General features: G+C 35.7%; 1 protein-coding gene and 1 long non-coding RNA gene across 2 annotated transcripts; both read right to left on the bottom strand.

Annotated features, from left to right (window-relative positions):
- Window positions 1-6,710: 6,710 nt before the first annotated feature.
- Window positions 6,711-7,171, bottom strand: LOC147495936 (uncharacterized). The gene is made up of 3 exons (XR_015198255.1): window positions 7,119-7,171; window positions 6,947-7,036; window positions 6,711-6,844 (listed from the first exon to the last, which is right to left on the bottom strand). It is a non-coding gene; the product is annotated as an uncharacterized LOC147495936 (long non-coding RNA).
- A 13,363-nt stretch (window positions 7,172-20,534) lies between these two features.
- Window positions 20,535-22,398, bottom strand: LOC147495935 (uncharacterized). The gene is made up of 4 exons (XM_086567021.1): window positions 21,986-22,398; window positions 21,754-21,904; window positions 21,572-21,658; window positions 20,535-21,453 (listed from the first exon to the last, which is right to left on the bottom strand). Exons 1-4 carry the CDS (start codon window positions 21,992-21,994, stop codon window positions 20,888-20,890), a joined length of 813 nt encoding a protein of 270 aa, XP_086423147.1. The 5' UTR covers window positions 21,995-22,398; the 3' UTR covers window positions 20,535-20,887.
- Window positions 22,399-22,931: the final 533 nt, after the last annotated feature.

The following is a 22,931-nucleotide window of genomic DNA, read 5'->3' as shown; positions in this document are numbered from 1 at the left end:
TATGTTACCTAATTGAAAGTCTATTCCTGGAGACTAATGAAAAATGTACAACCTACACTCAGTTTTATACCCTCCCAAAGTATTCTAGTAAGTTCTCTCTCACATAACCGTGAATAATACAGAAACCAGCACAATAAAACAATCTCTAATATATGTATTAGCCCCCGCTACCCAAAGGTTATTCTTAGGCAAGTAGCAAATGCTATTGTATATCTACAACAGGAAAGTTAAAGCTTTATTTAAACACTCCTAATGGTTATATATTATAAGCCTAGGCCCAGTAACCCGTATCCTAGCTACAACATTTAACGGTCTAGCCGGCGCCTTGAAATGCATAGAATAAGAATCATAATTTTGTAAACTACACCAGCATATGACAATGATCAAGAGCGATAATAAATTATTAAAATGCGGAATTCAAATATAAGAAATACCAAAACTCGAGCAAAAATTACAACTATATTAATTCCTGAGGAGATGAATTATCATAAACTTCGTGCTCTGTGGCAATGAGAAAGTAACTTCTTTTCCTTTGACGACTTGATAGGAAAGACTACTAGAGTTGGGTGAACTCTCATATCTAAATTATTCGAAAATGTAAGAGTTATAACTTATAATCATAATTTTGAAAACTTTTACCAACATCGAGAAACATCAAAGCAACAATAGTTTATCAAAAGGAGGAAGTCAATTTTAAGAAAACCCAAAACCCGAGGAAAGTTATATTTATTATCACCTCAGGAGATGAATGATCAAGCATAGCAAACCTTCTTCATGATCTGACAATGAGACCTCGACTCCTCATCCTCTAATGAAGAATGGCCTGAGAGGAAAGAGAACAGAACGTATGATTTCAAGTGTAAAAGATTTTCACATTTTGCTTTTCTATGGAAAATTGGCCCATAAAGAACTGTAAAACTGAATCCGCTCTGGACGAATTAGGCTTCAAGCCATACACCATTATAAACATTTATGAGTTAGCTTTCTAACGCAAAAAATGGATTGCCAAACTGATTCTTGAGCAGAAAGTTATCGCAGATTTCGTCAATTCTGTCATAACAGTCCGAATTTCGAACGAAGTTGGACTCGTGAATTACAAAAGAAGAAAATCCATTAGAGTAATCTTTCTAATAACATGTTAGTCACTTGCATCATGAACCATAAACATCAGCATTTTTTACTTTAAGTGAATCCTTCCTTCCATAAGAAAGAACATTGCACGCTTAATGTCATGTAGTTAAAGCAACTTCACACATACAAAAAGAAATAGGTTAACATGATGTTTACACACCTGACCTATACATCAAGATGGTCAACAAAGTGTCTGTGTTAAATACTCAAATCCCTTTTGGCTATACTTTCTTTTACTTAGCTTGAACAGTTCTACTTCAATTGCCGTTAATATCGTGATGTATAGCCAGACAAAACACAATGTAAATTGGCTTAATTGTCAAAATCATGGTCGTAGGTAGGAGTGTAAAAAAAAACCGTTGACCCATCATCCAGTAGGGTATCCGGTCTTCACCCGCCACCCAAACCCACACCGACCCGAAAATAGACCCACCCCACCCCGCCACCAGTTTTTATGCGGTCGGGCTATGAGTGTAGGTTCTATGCTCAAACCCGACCCGTCAAACCGTCCGACCTGCACCGTGTCAAAAGCCGTTGACCCAACCCCGTTGACCCACACAATTTCAAGACTCTAACTCTAATATTTTTGTATTTTGTTTATAATTTCTTTTAACTTTTGTAGGAATTTGAGAGATATGAATACAAACTTATGAGTTCAACATCAATTTCACATATTCAAGTTTGAACATTGAGAAAATATCAAAAGTTCAAATTTAACTTTCGAATTTTGGAAAAGATAAATCATTCATCCTTGTATTAATTTCGAATTCTTTTAGTTTATATTTTATTGTTTTGTACCATAGATCCTTGCTCCCATCTTCATTTTATCATACTATGGAAAATAATCAATTTACAAATAGTAAATCACGATAAATAAGTTTCAAATTTACAGATATGGTTTTGGGTTCAAAATTTCAAATTCAAGTTTTTTTTATTTTTGTTTATTTTTTATTGATTGATTCCATTTTTTTCTCTATGCTGTGAATTAGAAATATATTACTTGCAGAATTAGAAAGTTTTTTTTTAATGAAATTGGGTTAAAATGATAATTTCCACCCGACCCAGATGACCCGCCCAAAACCCGTCCTGTAAACTGACCCAACGGGCCGGGTGATGGTACTAAGACATGACACTTCAACCTGCCCCGCCCCCTGGTCGGGGACCACTGGATTTGTATCCCCTAGACCCGCCCCGCCCCGACCCATCACTATTTGACCCGCATTGACCCGGCCCGCCCCATATTACACCCCTAGTCGTAGGCATTTCATTAGTTATTTCATGGGAACGTCGATATATCATGTGATGAACTTATAAGTTATATCGATCATAGAAGAAAAAATTGTTTGCGTAAAAAGCATAGACTTGGCTAAATACATACCTTTTCAAGGGACCTTCTTTGACGTAAATAATGATATTATAGTCACATAAAAAGGAAAAAGAATATTGGCATCGTGGAGTCGGTGTGACCACATCCAAGAAACTGGTTTTTTGAGTAGTGGGGCTGTTTTGAAACAGAGATTTTTTTTTCTTTGCTTCTAATAATATTTGGCAGTGGAGAGATAATCAGCCAGAGAGAGGGATCTTTTTTTTAAGAGAGCGAATGAGGGGAGATTTGAGAGAGATAAAACTCATAAAAGAGAAAAACGTCTGGTTTCTTAGCATTTAAATTCGGTATAAATGGTAATAATTTGACAATTAATGTGAAGGCTAAGTCGCGAACAATTGAATAGTGGCGTGTAGTTGATTTCCAACTTGAATTTACACATACGTCCTTAAGGTACTATGTAATCCTAAGAGTATAAATGGTAGTAAATTTTGAAATGACGAAGTAGTCCTTCTTAAAAGCATTGAATAATTTGTTTGAATATTTTATCAAGAGTATTTAGTGGTAGAAAAAAGGTTGATCCAATTTAAATGTCTATGTTAATTATGGTGTACTCTACTAATTGAGATAATGCATGAGTATAAACGAAAAATCAATGTTTTTGTTATTAATTTGGTTATATACTATTGAAACTACAAATACATCGAATAATAAATAGATGTTATTGTGATTTTCTATTATTATTTTTGTTATTTACTATAGAAACTACAAATACACGTTGCCTCAACATAGAACATTCTCATGTTATTATTTTTGTTATTTACTACTAGTAAACGGGCACGTGCGTTGCACGTGCTAGGAATGAAAATTGGGGTAGAAAAATCAAAGGAAAGAATAATGCATAATGTAAAATGTTACATATTACATTTGTCTGAATGGATTATGTAAAATTGTTTATATTCAAAGTACTTCAATAAGAAAAAAAAAACGAATGAGTACGCTAGTTTTAGTCTTTGTTTGATTCCATTTTCTTTGCTTTTGCGATCTTTGAATAAATATATTTGAAGAGGTATTTAACGGCCTGTAATTTAGTTAGTATGTAATTAGTATTGTATATGGCACAAACAAATTTGCCTAAAAAATACGTATTATGTTGATGAAGTTTACCTTTGTGCTGCTAGTTGTGTAATTCTTTTGTGGAGTATTTATAATTGATGGAGCAACATTGTTGGATTTATATGTGTGTACTACCTGTAAGATATAAGAATACTACATCATGTTGTGCAATATAATTTATATTCTAAACTGAAGAATAAAATATCTAACAAAAAATGCAAGAAAAGTAACCTTTTTCTTTTGATTGTATTCAGAATGATCTAGCGAATCCATTTTTTTTTTTTTTTTTAGTTAATTATTTTGATCGTTTTAAATAAGTAGGTAGCTTGGAGGGTTGATAGCTAAAAAAAGCCATTTTTTGTTTGTCTTATTTAGGAACGTTCACATTTAAGTTGGATATAATATGTGGACTGAATTGAATGTGTAAATAATAGTTTTCGGTTAGATGGCTATGTGGCAAAATTACAATTTAAAAGTTTTTAATATAATGTGGATCCATTTCATGTGTATGGAGATTGAATTATTCAAATGATGGAGGGTTGAATTTTATCAATACATTTGTATGGAGGTGTCAAAAGAAAGAAATTATGGATGCTAGGTGCATTGCTGAATTACATATGTGTCATCATTCTGTTAGTCGCACATTAATCTGATCAATTGTTACATTGTTTATTGGTCCCTATTCTAAAAATGTTATTAGCATCACCAAGCTACACATTCAAAATTTTGCCAGGTTTCGGGATTCCACTTGATTAACATAATGAAATGAAATGTTGGTTATATGATCCCAATTTATGAATCTTTTTCCTTGGCACCAAGCTGCAAATGCCATCCAGCAATATTTTTGCTTCATGATGGATTGGGTTGTCCCATTTTTATATATTGTTCTGGGCTGCGCATGGTAAATAACTAATTATTGAAATATTGCCCAACAATGGCGGAATCATGGATTGCTATGGATGATGAACTTTAGTATGAAGACTTTGCAATTGGGTGATTAGGTTATGTGTTGGCGGAGTTTCGATTGAATTGTGAAGCATGGAATGGAAACTCTAGTTAAAATCATTATAAACAATAATGTTGGCATAGGAATATGTTGGCATATTTAACTGGTTTGTGTTGCATTTTGTAATTGCCTGTATGAGTGAAACATTTATCGTCTAAAAACAATTTCTCGTTTTGAATGTTTAAGATGGCATTATTTATGGGTCAATTCACCTTGAGTTGATGGTCAACTGGGTAGTTCTATGGTATTGCAACTTATTTAGGTAGGACACTTACCTTACCTTATACATAACTGAGATTTTTTGACATCGGGGATCGACCTTACCTTACCTTATACAACAACTATTTATGTAAATCCTATGGCATCACTATGACATGGCAGAGAAAATCTAGTAGCCATTAGTAACATCATTGTTGCTTTACAAATTAAATCCAAAGCAACAAAATATCTAATAACCATAAGTAATAAAACAATAATAAGTTGAGAACAATATTAATAACGACATGCTCGAAGCCATCTCCATCATTCGTCCTATAACTGTTAACATGTTCCAATCTTAAACCACTAAAGCAAAGACAAAATAAGTCGACAACACTCTTGAACCAACTGCCACCAACAATACTACAAAGATGATGACCAGTCTACACACAGATCTGAACCGGAACACTCACCACATTCCTAGTACCAGCAATCGGTATAAAGAAAGAAATGAAGCACTTGGAGTCGAGTAACAACAACAACAATAGTAGCGGGCAGAAAACAGCACCTACCACGCAGCAGCAGCAGCAACCAACACACAGACAGCAGCAGCAGCAGACAACACATACAAAGAAGGCAGAAGGAAGCACCAAGTACAAGATAAGCAATAACACCCAACACTCAACACAATATGAAGGCATGAATGTAACACTTGTATTCCCTCCAACTACTCTATCCGTTTTATTAGTGGGGTGTTGTAAAAATATTTTGCTTATTAGCGCGGGACTTCTCTGTGGTGTTAACGAAAAGGAGCCGACCTATATTCGAGAAGAAAAGAAGAAGGTCAATTAAGAATAGAAAACCCTAGGAGTTTAAAAAGGCGAAGCTTACCCTTAACCGAGATGCTTCCTCAGAACCGCCGAGTGCCGGTAGTGAAGGAGTATTACTTCTTGTTTCCTTGATGGCGATTTTAGGTCTTGGACAATTTTCGATTATTAAATCTGAATAAGGAAACATATCGAAGAAGTTGTGAATCAATATGATGTCGACTACCCAAGTATGTCACTTGTTTCTAACATGAGACAAAGTTATCGGCTATCTGTAGGACCAACATATTAAGTTTGTTTTTGGGTTGTTACATTCTGAAAATATCGGTATGAAACACATGGGAATTCGACAAAACAGAGCAGAAGCATAAAGCATACCCCTTCAACATGAGGTGCCTCATTCGTTTGCTTGCAGATCCCGGAACTACTAATGTAAAACAATTGTTTAACGTTGGCACTTCGGGCACTGCTACAAACAAACAAAAGACATTAGAGTATGAGAAGCCGAACACGCTAGGTTTATGCATGACAAATGCAATCGTTTTATTTTTCCTTTTAATAATTGCTTAATCAAATGAAACTATGAAACGCATAATCATAAAAAGACATAAAAGATAAATACAAAAATAGTAACGGTGATTTTGGAGACAGGAAACAAACCTAACAGTATCCAAATGTTTGCCTTTTTATTCAACACAACATCGAATTCCGCCGCCAACAACATCCGTTTCTAATATGCTCGGATAGAGTAGCATGAAATGCAAGTAACATTTGCTATGAACTCCGTGAATGGTTGCAGTTATTTTCGGGAAGAATGCCACCTTAATAGCTTTGACAACCTTTTCTTGTAGTGGAAGCGGTTATCTCCTGCTAGACTATTAGAAATTGGAGCATATGACCCTTAAGTACCTTAGATCTTGATCCCTTAAATCTATAAACCTTTACAGTAAGTCTCCCTTTTCCTTTTGTAATACCAAAGTGATTATATATCTAATGTCTTGTAAAAACGGAAATTATATAGAGGGAATCTAAGAAATAGCACAATAAATGCAATAAAGTTATGCAGAATATTATAGTTAGTTCGACACATGATGATAGAGATGGACTTCATGTCTAAAAGCAATAAAGTTACAGAAGATAGCACATTAAGGTTTTTTTTTGAGAAAACAACTAATAATAATAACAATTAAATATAAAATATCTCCATCGCATTATCTACTTTGACACATTTGAGCTTCAATCCTACAAACAAAGAAAAAGTATATGTGATTGAAATGAGTCAGAAGAGTCATGTAGAATTGTGGTAAAGGTCAATTTGTTTGAAAATAAGTAATGTTTAAATACCTTGCTTTCTTTTATCCTACGAACTCTTTTAGATGGAGGTCTAATGACTGAAGTCTGGGATGTTTCATTCGAATCTTCAGCCGAAAATTCCTTTGACAAATAAGCATACAGAGGATAAGTGAATGTCTAACTATTTATTAAAAAGGGAAACATTTAAAATTTAAACACATACCATATAAGCTTTTCTTTTGAAAGTTTTATTAGGTCTTTTTTCTTATTTTGAGGAATGTCATTGAACTGGCCAAAAGAATCTCTTTGCTAGACAAAAAGAGCATATTAAGAATAAAGGGAGGAATAAAGGAATATGCAATTTTTTTTTTGTATAGATACTAAGTAATTTTGCAGTAGGGTAAAAGTAAATGAATACCTTTTCCTTCATAAGAGTTGAGTTGTTCAGCTGCATGTTGTCAGGTAGTTGGGCTTGGAAGGAATCATTTAAAATCTGTGATGACTCTGTCACCTGAGTGTATATTAAGAGGTAAGCCAATAAATATAAGCCAATGATAAATAGGCATATTATTGGTAGCTAGTGTAATAAAATTGAATGCGTCCAAAGGTTGAAACAATGAAGTATGTATCTAATAGATAAAACACAATCATAAAGAATAAGTTTGTATATCTATTTACCTGTTCAATTTCTTCTTGTATTTGGCGTGAATCAAGATTGTAATCCATCTGAAAAACCTTATTAGCTGTAAAGCCATACTTGCCTTGACTCTGGATGTTGTATTGGTTGATTTTTATCTCAAACACTATCGAAGTTCCAATAATTTCATCCATTATGGCCTTAACAGTTTGGATACCATCGGCCTACTCCAATAAATGACAATTATTCAGTTACAATGGTGTATTTTGTAAATCATATAGATCGAATGCGAAAATTTTCAGAAGAATGCGTTGTAATGGTTTTACCGATTCGATAAGCCTAGCCAAATCAGAAGCTGGATGTTTTAGTAGCTCTTCTGCTTCATCGCCAAATATAGTTATTAGGGTACTTTCTGTGTCATCTTGAATGCGAGCTTTCAGTTGATACCTAGCATACATTTTTATTAGATCAAAATCATAAAGTCGAGAGAAGTATTAAATGAATATCTTTAAAAAAGAATATGAATACACACCTAGCATCTGGAGATGGAATAGCATTGTTGCAATTATTGCACCAATAGTGATCACCTTTGGCTATAACTTTTTTCCGGCAGCCGATTTTGGTGCAAGACTTATAGAACGGTGCATAATCGTGAACAATATCTTTAATAATTGCTTTGCATGTGAAGACTTGTCCCTGTATGGAATATAAGTATTTTGAGCAAAGTAAAATTAAATATGGTCGATAGGCAAATGTAGAGTAAACTTACAACAGACTCTGCATTTAACATTTGAAGAATTTGCGAAAGCGTTTTCCTGTTTCTTAAAGATCTGTCCTTCATATTACGTTCAACTGATGGTGAAGCTTGTAGCACTGAAATATTTCTTTCTTTGAAAGTGGAGCTGTAAAAATATAAAATATAGTTATACTTGATCAATGGCTAGTTAATAAAAGTGCATATTTTATTTTAAATAAGTTTTCGTTTTATTAGATCACCTGTTCTGTAATTCTAACACTTCTGGAATTTCCAAGTTGACATAGAACTGGGTTGCGCTTGTTGAATTAAGGAAGTATTGATCTGAAAAAGAAAAAAATTTAAGAGTAAAAAGGTTATGTAAAAGAAAAATTGCTATATAGATTAAAAATCTAATATAATCACCATAATAGCTTCCAACAGTTAGCGAAGTGACAACCAACACCGGTACACTCGTTGCATACGTAATAACATTATCCATCAATTGTATTGCATTTTCCCAGAGATTTATTTTCAGTTCAGTTCCACTGCATAGATAATATATTATTGTGTTAATGTATAGAGTTGGTTATGCATTTTTTAAATTCTAAATGAGCATATGGAAAAGCAAACCTGCTATTCTTCAAGAAGATCTCTTTCAACATGAGGCCTTTTCTAAACATCAATTGTGAAACACCTTCAAGCGTACCATACACATCTGAAAAAAACAAATTGATGAAATAGTCATTTCTAACGATTTTTTTAGAATTGAAAAGCTGCTTTTTATATCGCGGCACCTTACCTTGCAGATTTTGATTTTCTTTTGGGAGCAGCCTAATTTTGTTAAACTCAACGAAGTCAAAATTATATTTTGGAATTTCAGGGTGTGCTTCGGAAGATCCCCTAACAATAGTATCCCATCTGATAAGTATAAGATATTCGTCTTTGAACGGGCGGAATGATGAATGTTCTAGTTTGAACACTTGAAGTTTTCAATGTGATATACATGTCCTTCGTGAAGAACATTTAAGAATGTGTTGAATGGTTCTTAGGAACAATTGCTTGAATTTGATTTCCACGAAAATAATTAAAAGCAATTAGGCAATGTCATAATGGGGAGAATTCAATGTAACGGAACATAAATGACTTATACGAATTACCTGTTCATCAATCAGGACAACATCAAATCTTTTCTTCTTCTCTTGGGAGTCTTTACTGCCTAATGTCCATCTTCTCGAGACACGAACTTTAATTTTACACCGATGAGTTTTGTCAGTTAATTTATACAATGGAACATATTCCTCTGTACCCATTTGTAACGTGTACCTAAAGTGCAATGAATTAGTTGCAAGGAAAAATAAAGCGACAACATGCCAAATTTAAAAGTTGTAACTTAAAAGTTAGGAGATTTAGAAACCAACCTTTTTGGAGTGATTTGGGTACTTGTTGTTCTTGGTGATGACGTATAAGAGAATGGAACAGAAGTAGAAGAAGAGAGGGATTTGAAAATGTAGTTTTTTGAGTATTTATAGAACTATCATACATTACGGGGTAGTTAGGAATGTCGGGTGCATGAAGTGGCTGAATCGTATTCTAAGCGGTGTGTAGGATGTATCGCTTTTAAAATAGATTCAACTGAGACCTAGATTCTTGGCTTTAAGGGAAGTGGTTGTGTAACTGTTTATAAATGAGGAACTTGGCGGTTGAGCCATTTTTTTATTGCAAGAAAAAAACGGAAGAAAAAAAATTAATGCGGGAAAATATTTGTAAGACGTGTAGTAATTCAAAAACGTGTAATTAATGTGGGAAAAAAACGTGTAATTCAAAATTAACAATGTTAAATAGCAGTAATGTTTTTTGCAAAAAGATTTATGATATATTTTTTTGTCAGGCAAACCTCTGTTGAGCTTTAAAAGCAATGTTAGCGACGATCGTTTTTTTTATAAAAAGGAACTTGAAAAAAAATAACGTCAAGACATTCAAAAGGAGACTGCAATAGAAAGAAAAATTTGGGATGGAAGCTTGCAGTTCTATGAAGAAAATGAGTGTCAGCTCTAAATTACCACCCTGTGTAAATGATTTTATTATAGTTATATCTGTATGAATTCAAGTGAAGGAACAAAGGCTAGATTGTTATGTATGTCAGAACGAAGTTCCAGTATCATAGATCAACAATGACGACAACAATATAGCCTTGTCTAGAAAGTATATATATCAGAGTTGGTTCCTAGTATGCCTGTTTTTGGTACTCCTGGGTCTATGTAGAAAAATGTCACCGCTGCTGATGTCATGTGATATTGAGTAACCGTGTTGGCCACTGAGGGTGGGAACAAACGTGCCAGCCCAACGTCAATGATCTTGGTCACATGGTTGTGATCTAGGAGAATATTGCCTGGTTTAAGGTCCCGGTGCACCAGGGGCTCTGGTTTTGTTTGGTTAATGAATAGAAGTCCAGTTGCATTCTCGGCTGCTATCTTGAATCGAGTCCACCATGGAATCGTAGGTGTCCCTCCCTTCCTAAAGAGCCTTTCTTCTAAGCTACCATTGTCCATGTACTCGCAGTAGACTAAGCATCAAGACTCAAGAGAGGCCGAGCAAAAGAGCCATGTTCCGGATGTCTAATGCGACTTAACACTTCCACCGCGTAGTCATGTTTTTAATCATGAATACAAAATTTCGATGGTAAAGACATAAATGCATAGTTATTTCTTGATGCTACCACCACCGCTAGCACTAAATATGTTACCTCTTGTTGGAATTGTTTCATCCCTTGTCCGCGGCCGATCTTGGACCTTAATGGCAATGGTGTGGGATCAAGCTCACGGCTATAACCGCATCCCATATCCGGCTTCACCAATCTTGAGAGAAATCGAGAAGTTATCGATACCAATCTTGATCTCTTCTATGTCGTGTATGTTCTTGTTTGGCAAAGCAGTCAAGACTTTGTTTTTTTTGCCGCTTGGTCGAGCCTTCATCTCGACACCCTTACGCCTCTTTGTCTCCGGTTCGGATATCCTTTTTGATGCAAGAAGCGGCTTCACCGTCTTGCGTCCTCGCCTTTTGCATCTTGGCAATTGCAAGTGCTGCCTATTCAGCTAGCTTTGCATCCTCAGACTTGCGAGCTTCATTAATTTTCCATCGGTGAAACTCTACAGCCTGATATCAAACATCACAGATACCATTTTTCTTAACTTGGTTTTGAAGGAAATCAAGAAAGGTCCATGCAAGCTTACCTTAAATTTGGTACTTGGGTTATAAGCAGGTCCTCAGTTAGAAACTTTTGTAGATAAACAACATATGATCAGGTGTTCAAAATGAAGAGATCTTACCTTGTGTCTAGTCAGATTTTTTTTGCAGCCGTTTGGTACACATGTCCATGGTTTGCTTTAGTTCCATTTTTAGTCTCCTCATCTCAGACTCTATTTGTTGAAAGGAGGATGTATTTATTAGTTATCATCCTTGAAAGTAATGGACAACCTATCTAACTAAAATCAATAACACTGCAAATTTTTTGGCACATATTGCAAATAACGCATAAAAAAAAAATAGAGAAAAGCAACGTACAATAAACTATTTAAGATTTAAATCAAACTGAAAGTAAAAGTGAAATTAGGAAATAGGAATCTTACCTCATCCGTTGTGGTTGCAGAGATAATGGAGAGTATGTAGGGGGAGAGTCTAATTAGAGGCAGAAGTAGGGGGTGAGACATTTAAAGGATATTTCTTATTTGACCAAGGCAACATTTAAGATTAAAACGGTTTCCAAATCTATTGAGAGTTCTCATCGAGTAATGAAGATTCTATCGGTGTGTGACGTGATAACACTGGAGTTGCAAGGGTTCTTTGTTGAGTACTATCTTACTGGCATGGGAGTATACATTAATTATGAAGGGAGCATATATAATTTTCCCGCGGAAGATATTTGATGTGTCATACTCACCCTTAGATCCATGAAGTTGCTTGCATGATCTTTCACGTTCTGAACTTATAGTCCGGCAACTGGCATGGACACCAGAAATGCATGAGCAGCGTGGCCAGTGGTTGTCATGAGGAGCAACTTGTAAGTCTTTAAATAAGGTTGCAGACACAAAAACAGGATACTCTGAAGCATTTCAAACGAATCAGGGAACCGGTGTGCCAGAAGGAATGCAATAAGAAGATAATTGCATGTTGGAACATTAGGGCAAAGTCGTGCGGCAACCAGCTTCAGCTTCAGCTTCAGTGAGATTAACACAATGGGCAAGGACTTCATGACACTGATGTATTTGTTTATGGATATGTCTATGGCCTAAGGGCACTGGTATCATTGCCCTGTCATCGAAAAAACTGCTCCCTGGATAAAGGCCAGTGTCAAGTAATCTGATAATAAATTTTTGACAATATGAAGCCGCAGGCCATAAACCAGAACTGTGTCAATAGATCTTCAGATGACTTATGGTATGCGGCACGATAACCTGTTAGTTTATGCAGATCGGATAGCTGAGATAGTGTTAGCCTCGAACTAAATACATCCATAATATGGTTGTAGGAGTAGAGTAATGTTTCTTACTTGAGCGATGCCAATGTGTATCGATGCAATGATTTTGTTTAGAAGGGTGCTGGTTTTCCATCGGTTTTTTTTTCACCATCATTTAAAGTTGAATAACAATGACGGCAATAGCTAGTCTTGAATTTAGTTGATCAGTCTGAAAACACTGTTCATATCTCAGATTCTGCACAACCTTCGACTCTATTGGCCTATTTATCGTCACAATCGATTGTTAATGGAACAAAAGGCAGATGCGACGACTTGTATATCTTGAACAAACTGCACAAAGTTTAAAAGTAATCTTTAAGCACGTGAAGAATATAAGGAAAACTGGAGACAAATTACATTTAAAAATATTATCACATTTACAAACCTGTACTTGCAGACCAACTCAAGTGACGTGTCTATTGTTTCAAAGACACCACACAAAACAATTGAAATCAACTTTAGAGACAGATAAATTGCTGCAACACCACTTGTAGAAGCTGAAATTGGAAAAGGACGAAACGATAGGAAGTAAAAGCTTGATAGTCAGCACTTCCCAAGTAAAGTTCGATAGTCAGCACTTCCTAAGAAAAGTTAGAATGGCTGACATTGTATGTTTAAATTCATAAATGGAGATATCAGTACTAAGGATAACTAATAGCATACGACATAAAAATAAATTTATTTTCCCTCCTCCTTTATCTGGGCTTGGGACCAGCAATGCAAAACGCATAATGCATTGGCGGAGTTAAAAATTTTTTTGGTTAGTCGTGGATACCCTCCCTTTAATAGTTGTTTTTCTAATTGTTTGAGTGTTTGCTTTGTTTCTACGAAGGACTTCTTTGAAAAACTAAAGGCACTCTTGTAATGTACCAACAAAAAGGAAACAATCACAAAGTAAGGCTAAAACGCAGGCTATGTGGGTGGAGACCACAAAGACACGTTCTAAGGCATGTTCAATTTGTACTATCACGAGTATTAACTAAGAATCCTAGGGACTACTTGAGCCTTTGTTGGGTGGTTCTGAGACATATATAGGTTTTAGGGGTCTAATAGAAAAATCAGATAGGAAGACAATATTGTGAATCAAATGGATTGCCCAAAAACATGCCTCGCAGGATATCTCTACTTCATAAATGTTTATATCTTTGTGGAGAGTTTTTAAAAAGTAAAGCGTGTGTGGGAGTGGTGGGGATGATGTATACCTAACTGCAAATATTAACAGTGGGTGGGTATCCCGAACTAACCATACTGTTTATTTTAAATGCAGTAGGAAAATAATCATAACATTTTATTGTACATACGAAAACCAGGGAGTGAAAAACAAAGGAATAGCGATTCATTGCATGATAGCATGACGACACGAAAAGAAGGTCAGTGTAAAGCATCCATAGTATCATCATCATCTGAAAGTAACACGTCCCGATATACAATATTTCTAGTGTAAGTTCCGCTACGTTTAGTTAAGGTTCCATTTTTGACTAAAATCTTAATGTTATTTCTTGAGACACACCTCGACAATGCAACGTATAGTTGGCCATGAGTGAAAACATGATCAGGAAGGTATATACCAACATCACGAATAGTTTGTCCTTGTGATTTATTAATAGTTAATGCGAAACTAAGCTTAATTGGAAATTGTTTCCTTATAAAAGTAAACGGCATGTGTTCGCTTTTATTTGGCTCGAGAGGTATTCGTGGTATAAACTCTTTTTTACCTCTGAACTGCCCAGTGGCAATCTCAGCATATATAGTATTATCATAGAAATGAATACATATTAATCTAGTTCCATTACAGAACCCTATAGTCGGATTAATATTTCTAAGAAGCATGATTGGGCATCCCTTTTTCAGAGTTAATTGATGTGGGGGCAGGCCACCTGGTGCAATAGAATTCAAAAATTCTTGTTGATATAAGTTCCTCAGATCAGGTGGAACAATATCAAATGAGTAGTAGGTTTTTTCTTGTCCTGGGAACATGTCTATAATCTGATTATTGAGTTTATCGACAACATCATTCCTCGGTGTTAAAATAGCCCTATCAATAATGTAATTACTATTACATCCATTAAGACTCAGTGAAGGATAAACAAAATCTATTAGATCATTTATTGACGAATCACTTGTCCAGGGCAACACAATGTCATCAGGCAATCTAATCATTCTATCATCATCAATATAAGGCTCGTCACCATTTCCCACACGTAATAGAAAATCAGCAAACCATGGATCAGTTCGTGAACGCATATTTTGTGTTAGAGAAATTACTTTTACCTTGTTCCAGAACCATGACCTAACAACAGATGCGTCAATCTCTTGAGCCCTTGTAGAACGCGGAACAACAGGAAGTGTTTGACGGAAATCACCTCCAAGAACAAAAATTTTTCCACCAAAAGGGAGGTCAGAGTCGGTGATATCTTTTAAGGTTCTATCAAGAGCTTCAAAAGCGTGTTTATGAGCCATTGTTGCCTCATCCCATATAAGTATATCTGCACAACACAAAAGCTTGGCAAGTGGCGAGCGCTTTACCAATGTTACGTCGTCGACAGGTAATCTATATTTATTGGAATGGCAAACCTCGAATGTGCAGTTCTACCCCCAGGTAATGCAATGGCTGCTATCCCTGATGTGGCTGTCGCTATAGCAATATGATTATCATTCCTTAAAGACGCAAGAAGTGCTCTATATAAGAATGTCTTCCCTGTACCTCCTGGTCCATCAATGAAAAAAATAGAATGTTTTTTTTCTTTAACAAATGAAAGGATTTCATCAAAAGCCATTTTTTGTTCAACATTCAAGTTTTGAATCGCCATAAGGTCCCCTTCTGGAATTTGCAAAGATCTCTCTTCAACAATAAGCCTTGTTAAATCAATATCCTCGTCAATGCCCCCAATAATGTCGGGTAAATCATAATCAGTAATTTTCTTTTGTTTCTCAGCTAAAATATCATCAAGTTCCTTCAGAAGACGATTAATAAATAGTTGGGTATTTCTATTTCTATCATTTGTCGAAGCGTAGTCCTCGATCATAAATGGGTAGTATTCATTCCAAAGTTGTCTTACTCCACTTGGCTGACAATAAATTAAGATGGTAGCGAACAATCGTCTTAAAGAAAGAGGCATATGTGTACTTGCAGCCTCGCTTAAACAACTTTTGATGCTGTCATCATCTTCAAGTAAACCCCTTTTTCTAGCCGATTCCTTAAAAGTGCCCACATGCTCACCATTGGCTGTAAGTAAATCGTTAAAAGAAGTAGGACCTCGACATGTAACAATAAAAGGCAAGTAATAGCGTTCTCCTTCCATAGAGAAACTGTTGCAATTCTTCCGATCGTTTAGCGATTGCGACTTCTCTGGAACCATTCCCTACGAGTTGAATCCCAATAAAAGTATTCGGAAACTCCAAATACAGATATTGGCGTGCTTCCTCATTAATAAGATTTGTTGCGAAAAATTGCGCGGAGCATGGTTTTCAGCCGGTGTTCATCATCTAATATATCTTCTATAAGTTCACCAATCGTAGTAAGTAACTTGTTGTCTATTAGGTAGATGTATTTGCAAGGCTATAACATGAAGGAAACATGCCATTTAAAGGGAACTTATATAATCGCCAAAAGCTTGGTGGGCAAATCCATCTTGCATTTACAAATTGTGTTATCTCATCATCACTACGGATGGTTTACTACTAACTCCAAGCGACACCCGATCGGGTCCTTTATAAACATATTTATACAAATATTTTACTGAAGTTATGCTGGAACAAATCTCCACATTGATATGACAATTATATTTTAAGAGAAGATAAGGATTGTATGGAACAACATTACGATTGTCTAATGTGTATTTTCCAACACTTATATGCCTTCCATTATCACGTCTCATATATGTAGCATATGAATCAGTACCATGTGAAGTCGAGTGTGAAAATGACTTAGGAAATGCACTTTTACATCTACCATTTTTCATACAAACTGCATTCCTATTAATAGTTCCACATGCGTTATGCATCATATGTTTTATAACAACAGCATACAAATCAGGATCCGTATCAGGATCTGGAATTTCAGCAGAAACAATCTTATCTATATCTTCAGGATTATTTATTTTATCATCTTCATGGAGGATGATGAGAAAATGAGCATGTGGAAGGCCTCTTTTTTGAAATTCTATAACATGAACTTGTGCAATCACTCTACCTAATATATGTCTGTTAAATAAATCATGTTTAAGTTCCCCTAAAATAGAATGGAATGTTCGGTGGCCACATCCGGTCTATATCTTGTAACGTAGGTCTAGGTCTAATTCTCGTGTTATTGCATGCCAAGATGAGTTACATGTGACAGTTATAAATAAATCTGGTTTTCCATACCTCCTTACCAACGCCATTGCATCCTGATATCGGTGATGCATATCCCGAGGGCTACCCGTATGAGACGGTGGAAGTATGATCCTTCTACCAATGTTGCCTAGTTATCATAAGTGTAAATAAGTTAGTTTTCAAAAGATAAAAAGTAAAAAAAGAGAATGGCAATTAGTTAATAATATGAATATCGGAAGACAAATATAATGCACCTGCAGATGTTTCCCCTGCATTTAATGCATCTTGAATGCCTTGGTACAGTTCAGCTCTAATATTCTTTTGATTATCCCGATAATACCTCATTTTCATTGTTTCAATTTTGGCCGACATATCAACGACAAATTGTTGCAGAAGACGACACCCCAAAAGGAACAATGAGACCTCCATGGGGGCGAATCTGAAAGATGTAGAAACATGAGCGATTAGCTCATGAGATATATGGTTTTGTCAAAGACGTTGTTAACTCTCTGAAACAACTATGAGTTTAAATTCTATAATTTGTTGTAATTGTTTGATATGTCTTAAACTCTGATGACAGCAAGTTATAATGCAGTAATCCCATTTGATATACAACAACAATGTATTGTCTCTAGTATTCTCGACGGCTGTGTCAGTGCCCAACTCTGAAAATAAATAAGTAGGTCTTCGTGAAATGTCATGTGTAGTTTAACAATCTGTTTGTAGAGCGTGTTTAATATAAGCTTGTGACTTAGGGCTACGAGCGCATGAAAGCAATAAGAGGAATTAGAATTCATATATAAACTATTAAAAGAATTGAGGGCATAAATAAATAAATAAAACTTATACACACTGATATTAATTGTAAGAATGAATATTAACGAACTATCAATGAAATAGTCATTATACAGCCCAATAACAAAAAGACATGTCAATCCATAAAATAAAGAAGAAAGAGTCAATTACATTATCTAAGGTTTATGCAACCAAACACTGGCGAGCAAAGTTTTTTTAAATGAGATAGTTGAATGACATTTCAGTAAATATTATTAAATGCATGGTCGTATTAAGACATTGGAAACATTTGATACGAAGACTCGCATTAGCATAATACTTGGTAGCACTCATAAAAGTACAGTTGCTCATTGAGAGACGATAATGCTGGCACAGCAGTCCCATATGCCAATAATAATTCAAGCCTGAACAGTAGTGGACAAAAGAATGGTCGGGACGACATCTAAAATGTATTTTGCAGGGCTAAGCTGAGAAAAAAAGTGAAACACGGAATCTGGCAATTTGTGCAACTATCAATAACTGCAAGGAATTTCATAAGATCAATATAACCTGTATGATGCAATTTCCATAAGTTTCATAAATGTTATTTTTCACCATAAATTCAATCTCATTGTCTATCTGAAAACAGTTAAAATTCTCGTAGCTCGAAAATGGTTTATTCAGGATATTTCCTTTATAAATTTCCATGCAGGAAAAATAACAGATGATCCATAACCGTTGTAGTTTTTATGGTTCTATGAGTGTCGCACATGATGTCAAGAAACTGTGAATAGCTAGTGCAGAAGACAAAAATTTCAGGGCTCGTATTGTGATTCTATAGATATGGCGGAGATACTTTTGTGAATGAGATGTAAATCTGGGGAAGCTAATTTTGGTGGGGGTATGTTCCAACAGTGGGATCGCCATTTGAGACAGAAACATTTCTCACTAAGATCACTTACTTAGCAGAGAGTGGGTATGAACTTTGAGTGATATCCAGTAAATTATAAAGTGCATTGTTTTGTTAGAGTGATAACAGGCAAGGTCTCAAGGAGTGGTTTCCTGTGGTAAGAATTCTGAAGGGTGTACATGGTTGATGAGCTTTTATGTTTGATCTTTTTGGGCAACTGTGCTAAAAACTAATCCTTGTAATATTTTGCTAGGGGCAGAGTCTATAAGCTAGTCCATCCGTTTGTTTGGAATCTTAATTCCTAAAGTTAAAGAGCTTGCAGTGACTGGTTAAGTCTTTACAATGAGTGATGGTTTGGCATGCAAGATACTCTGCTGAAGTGGTCTTAGATTGTTGTTGTAGTCCTCTTTGATCTTATATTAGGTGAAGATTAAGTAGAGCATGGTGTGTAAAACCAATGCACCAGGTGCAAGCATAAATGAAGAACAAAGTCAAACAGCTTAGGTTGAAGTTAGTTATACTGTAGGAAAGCCTAATATAGTTGATTGTTGGACATATATACATGTACTGTGGGCGACAACATATAATAACTGTTTAATAGTACTGCCATAATGTCAAGGGTATCTGTTCCTGTGAATACTGTTTGAAGTTTTGAAGTCTGTTTATATGAGCAATCTATACCATCTAATCCGGTGTTTTGGCCATCCATCTTATCTATGTTTGTCAAAACGGTTTAAGGTTTTGAAGTATGTTTCAGATGTAAGAGCTTTGGTTTATATAAGCCTCAGCTTCTGATCCCAGCGTACTTACAGTCAGTATTTTTCCAGTTGGTTCCTCCGAAGTACTTGCAATACAGCCTGAACAGTGAAAATGTTTTCATTGCAGGGAAATGAAAACTGAATTCCATTTTTGTTGTTTCTTATCTATGTTTGTCAAAAAGGTTTAAGGTTTTGAAGTCTGTTTCAGATGTAAGAGCTTTGGTTTATATAAGCCTCAGCTTCTAATCCCAGCGTAGTTACAGTCAGTATTTTTCCAGTTGGTTCCTCCGAAGTACTTGCAATACAGCCTGAACAGTGAAACTGTTTTCATTGCAGGAAATGGAAACTGAATTCCATTTTGTTGTTTGTGTAGGCAGATGAAGAATGTTAGATAAGTAGATGCAATGAACTGTATCAGAAACTTAATTTTATCGATGCTTGGACTTCCAAGCATCTTACAGAGGACATGCTTAGTTTACATCTCACTCAACTTCATTTAGAGGGTGACTTCCCTCAAGCATCGTTTAGTAAGTATTTAATACCTTATCTCAAACCACAACAGGTAAACTTCCAATGCAATTGATTATCTAGCCAAGGCATGAAAATTTGAAATATCTCCAAGTCCGGGACATACAAAGTAAAGAAGCTAATGAAAGCTAAAAGAAAAGATGCACTGATCAATTAATAAAAGAGTGCAAGATGATCCCAAAATCGTTTAAGTGTTCAGAAAAGAATATTGCTATATACAAAAGGAAGAAGTAGAGATTTTTTAAAAACAGAAAAAAAAAAAGATATTTCAATGAAGCTATATATGAGCTTGTCTGAGATAAATGATCACCTCCAAAGCGTTTTCTCCAGCATGGATAAATTTTGGTAGCAGCCTCATTTAACAATTAACAAAATAGTAGCGGTAGTAGTTACCAAATGCAACAATTTGTAATAAAAGGAAAAACTTTTATAATCAATATAAATACTGTTGAATGAATTTTGTGCATACCTGCAAAATATAAGCATAGTAGGTGCGGCAACTTATTCTTCTTGTACCACTGCGATGTACACCCAAGTCCCAACCATATTCACCAAAAGGAAGCATAAGAGGATATTGTAACGGGTCATAATATCCAGCAGTGTCGAATTGGCGAAGGTCGCCCGATTGTGTTTGTACAATAATATCTCTCGCTTCCATTCTTTCTGGATCAGTATCTCCTATCAATACTGCAGCAACTTGTGATGCTGTGGGTAGAGCATGCTCCCGACGGTCTGTTCTCAATTCTTTGATAATGAGCCGACAACTCAGAATCGTTTCTCTGTCCAAGTTGTCTAAAAACGCCGACAAAGGGATTATTGCAATTATCTAGGATATTTTTCAACGTAGATATAACATCCCCCGTAATTTAAGGTTTTCAGAATTCGATTCTCAATCTCATGGTCAGTGTCATAGATGTACATCTGTAAATATCTAGGTTTCCTATTAGGTCCCGGCAACAAACTTCCAATCCTATGATAAATAGAAGCTCTAGCACGAAATGAGAAGACGCCATCTTTACCATTTGCTAGATCTTTATCAAAATCAACACCCATTGAAGTAAACGCAAATATATGATTGTAGGAGCGGATGTTTTCTCTAAAATGTTTACCAAGGTCACCACCATCAAGAAATAGTTGAACTAATTCGGCTGGCGCCGATGGCCTAGGAAGCTTTATTCTACCTTTTCCACAACATATCTCAGATGTCTCGTGAATGAATTGTTTGGCTCCACAGTATTGACAAAGTGTAGGTTCGGGCAACATGTAAGGATCAAAGCTTGGATCAAAAACAAAACCTCTTGCACACCTGTAAAACCCATGACTGATCCTAGACGGTCTCGAAGATGGTAGAGGTATTGGCATTACATGCGAGCTTGTTCTGTTACTCACTGGAAAGTGTTGATTGAGTAAAAATATAAGCACAGAAGGTAAAAAAAAATTCGTCTGAGTTTCATAAACGACGTAGAAGAACTAAAAGCATCAAACAGGAACAACAATAAATGTCACCTAAATTCGTGTTTATGTTTCTTGCAATTTGCAATGAGGTTGTTAGTCGCAGGCGCGGGGTCGCAGGAACAGGCTGGTGATGGGAATCTGAAATAAATCGTTTAAAAAAATAAGAACGAAATGTTGATGGAGTCAAAAAATAAAGTTTTCAGACGGAAATAAGGAATAAGGAAATGGGCAACCTTCATTAACGGTAGAAGATAAGTGTTGTTGATTAATACGCCTCTGGTAGCGATTTCTATGAGCAATAGAACGCCTCTGTCTTTGTTGTTCATTTTCTGGAATTCTTCTTCGATGTCTGGTTCGGCGCCGCCGATGGGAAACACTTTGGGTCTGTAAAAAAATCAGAAATAAAAATGTCAAAGGAAATGCTCGTAGAGAGTAGTAATTGAAAGGAGAGTAATAACAAAATACCTCTAGCATCGGAACTCTGTAGAAGAGAGACTTTAAAAATAAAATAAAAAACAAAAAAAAATAAAAAGCAAAACAACAATGAAAAGCGTCGGGGAGAGAGTTTGGAATGATGAAGAGAGGAGAGTTGGGTATAATTGAAAGGAGAACACTTGAGAGTTTGGAATGACGAAGAGAGGAGAGTTGGTTCGCGATGAGAGGAAGGAAAGAAAAGAGGATGTAACTGGCGGTTTTTTCGCGGTTGTTATTTAAAGGGTTAAAAGGCTAAGCATGTTGACCAATTTACCCTTTCAATGAAGAACAAAAAATAAATGGCTGTCTAACTTTCCGGTACCCTTTTCATGAAAAACTTTGTGTTAAAAACGGGAATACGGGAACTAATTGGGAAATCTGGTATCCGCTTTATATATAAGATATTCCCTTTAATTTAAATGTACTATTTGATTCAATATTCAAAACCCACTCTCACTCCTATTTAACCTATTTTCCTTCTCCCAGAGATTATAGCACTTCTTTTAACATATTCAAAACCGACTGGGACATGAAGAAACAAATTGAGGGGAGAGTTCTATATCCAAATACCGTTAATTTGAACAAGGTTTGGAGTATGTGTAACTGCATTTTTCATGTAGTCATCAACAATTATACAAAACGAGTTGGTACTGTGTACTACGGAGTCAGTGTCTTGCCCTGTAATGAATTGGAAGGAAAGATAACAGAAGAAGAGGTTGAGAGGTTGAAGAATGAGGTTGCTTTGAAAGATGCAATGCGCAAAGGAATTGTCGAAGAGTGTACTCATAGGAAGTTGGCTATGTGTCTCTTAGGAGAAGAACCAACTGCAAAATGGATTTTGGAGGATAGAATCCAATCATCAGATGAGGAGGCATGGGATCTTGTCTTCTCAGTTAACATCAACGATATATCTCTGGAGGAAATACACAAATTAAGG

This window comes from Coptis chinensis, chromosome 6 (genome assembly GCF_015680905.1).
Source record: "Coptis chinensis isolate HL-2020 chromosome 6, ASM1568090v1, whole genome shotgun sequence".
NCBI classification, from domain to species: Eukaryota; Viridiplantae; Streptophyta; class Magnoliopsida; order Ranunculales; family Ranunculaceae; genus Coptis; species Coptis chinensis.
This window is presented reverse-complemented; position numbering and strand designations above follow the sequence as displayed.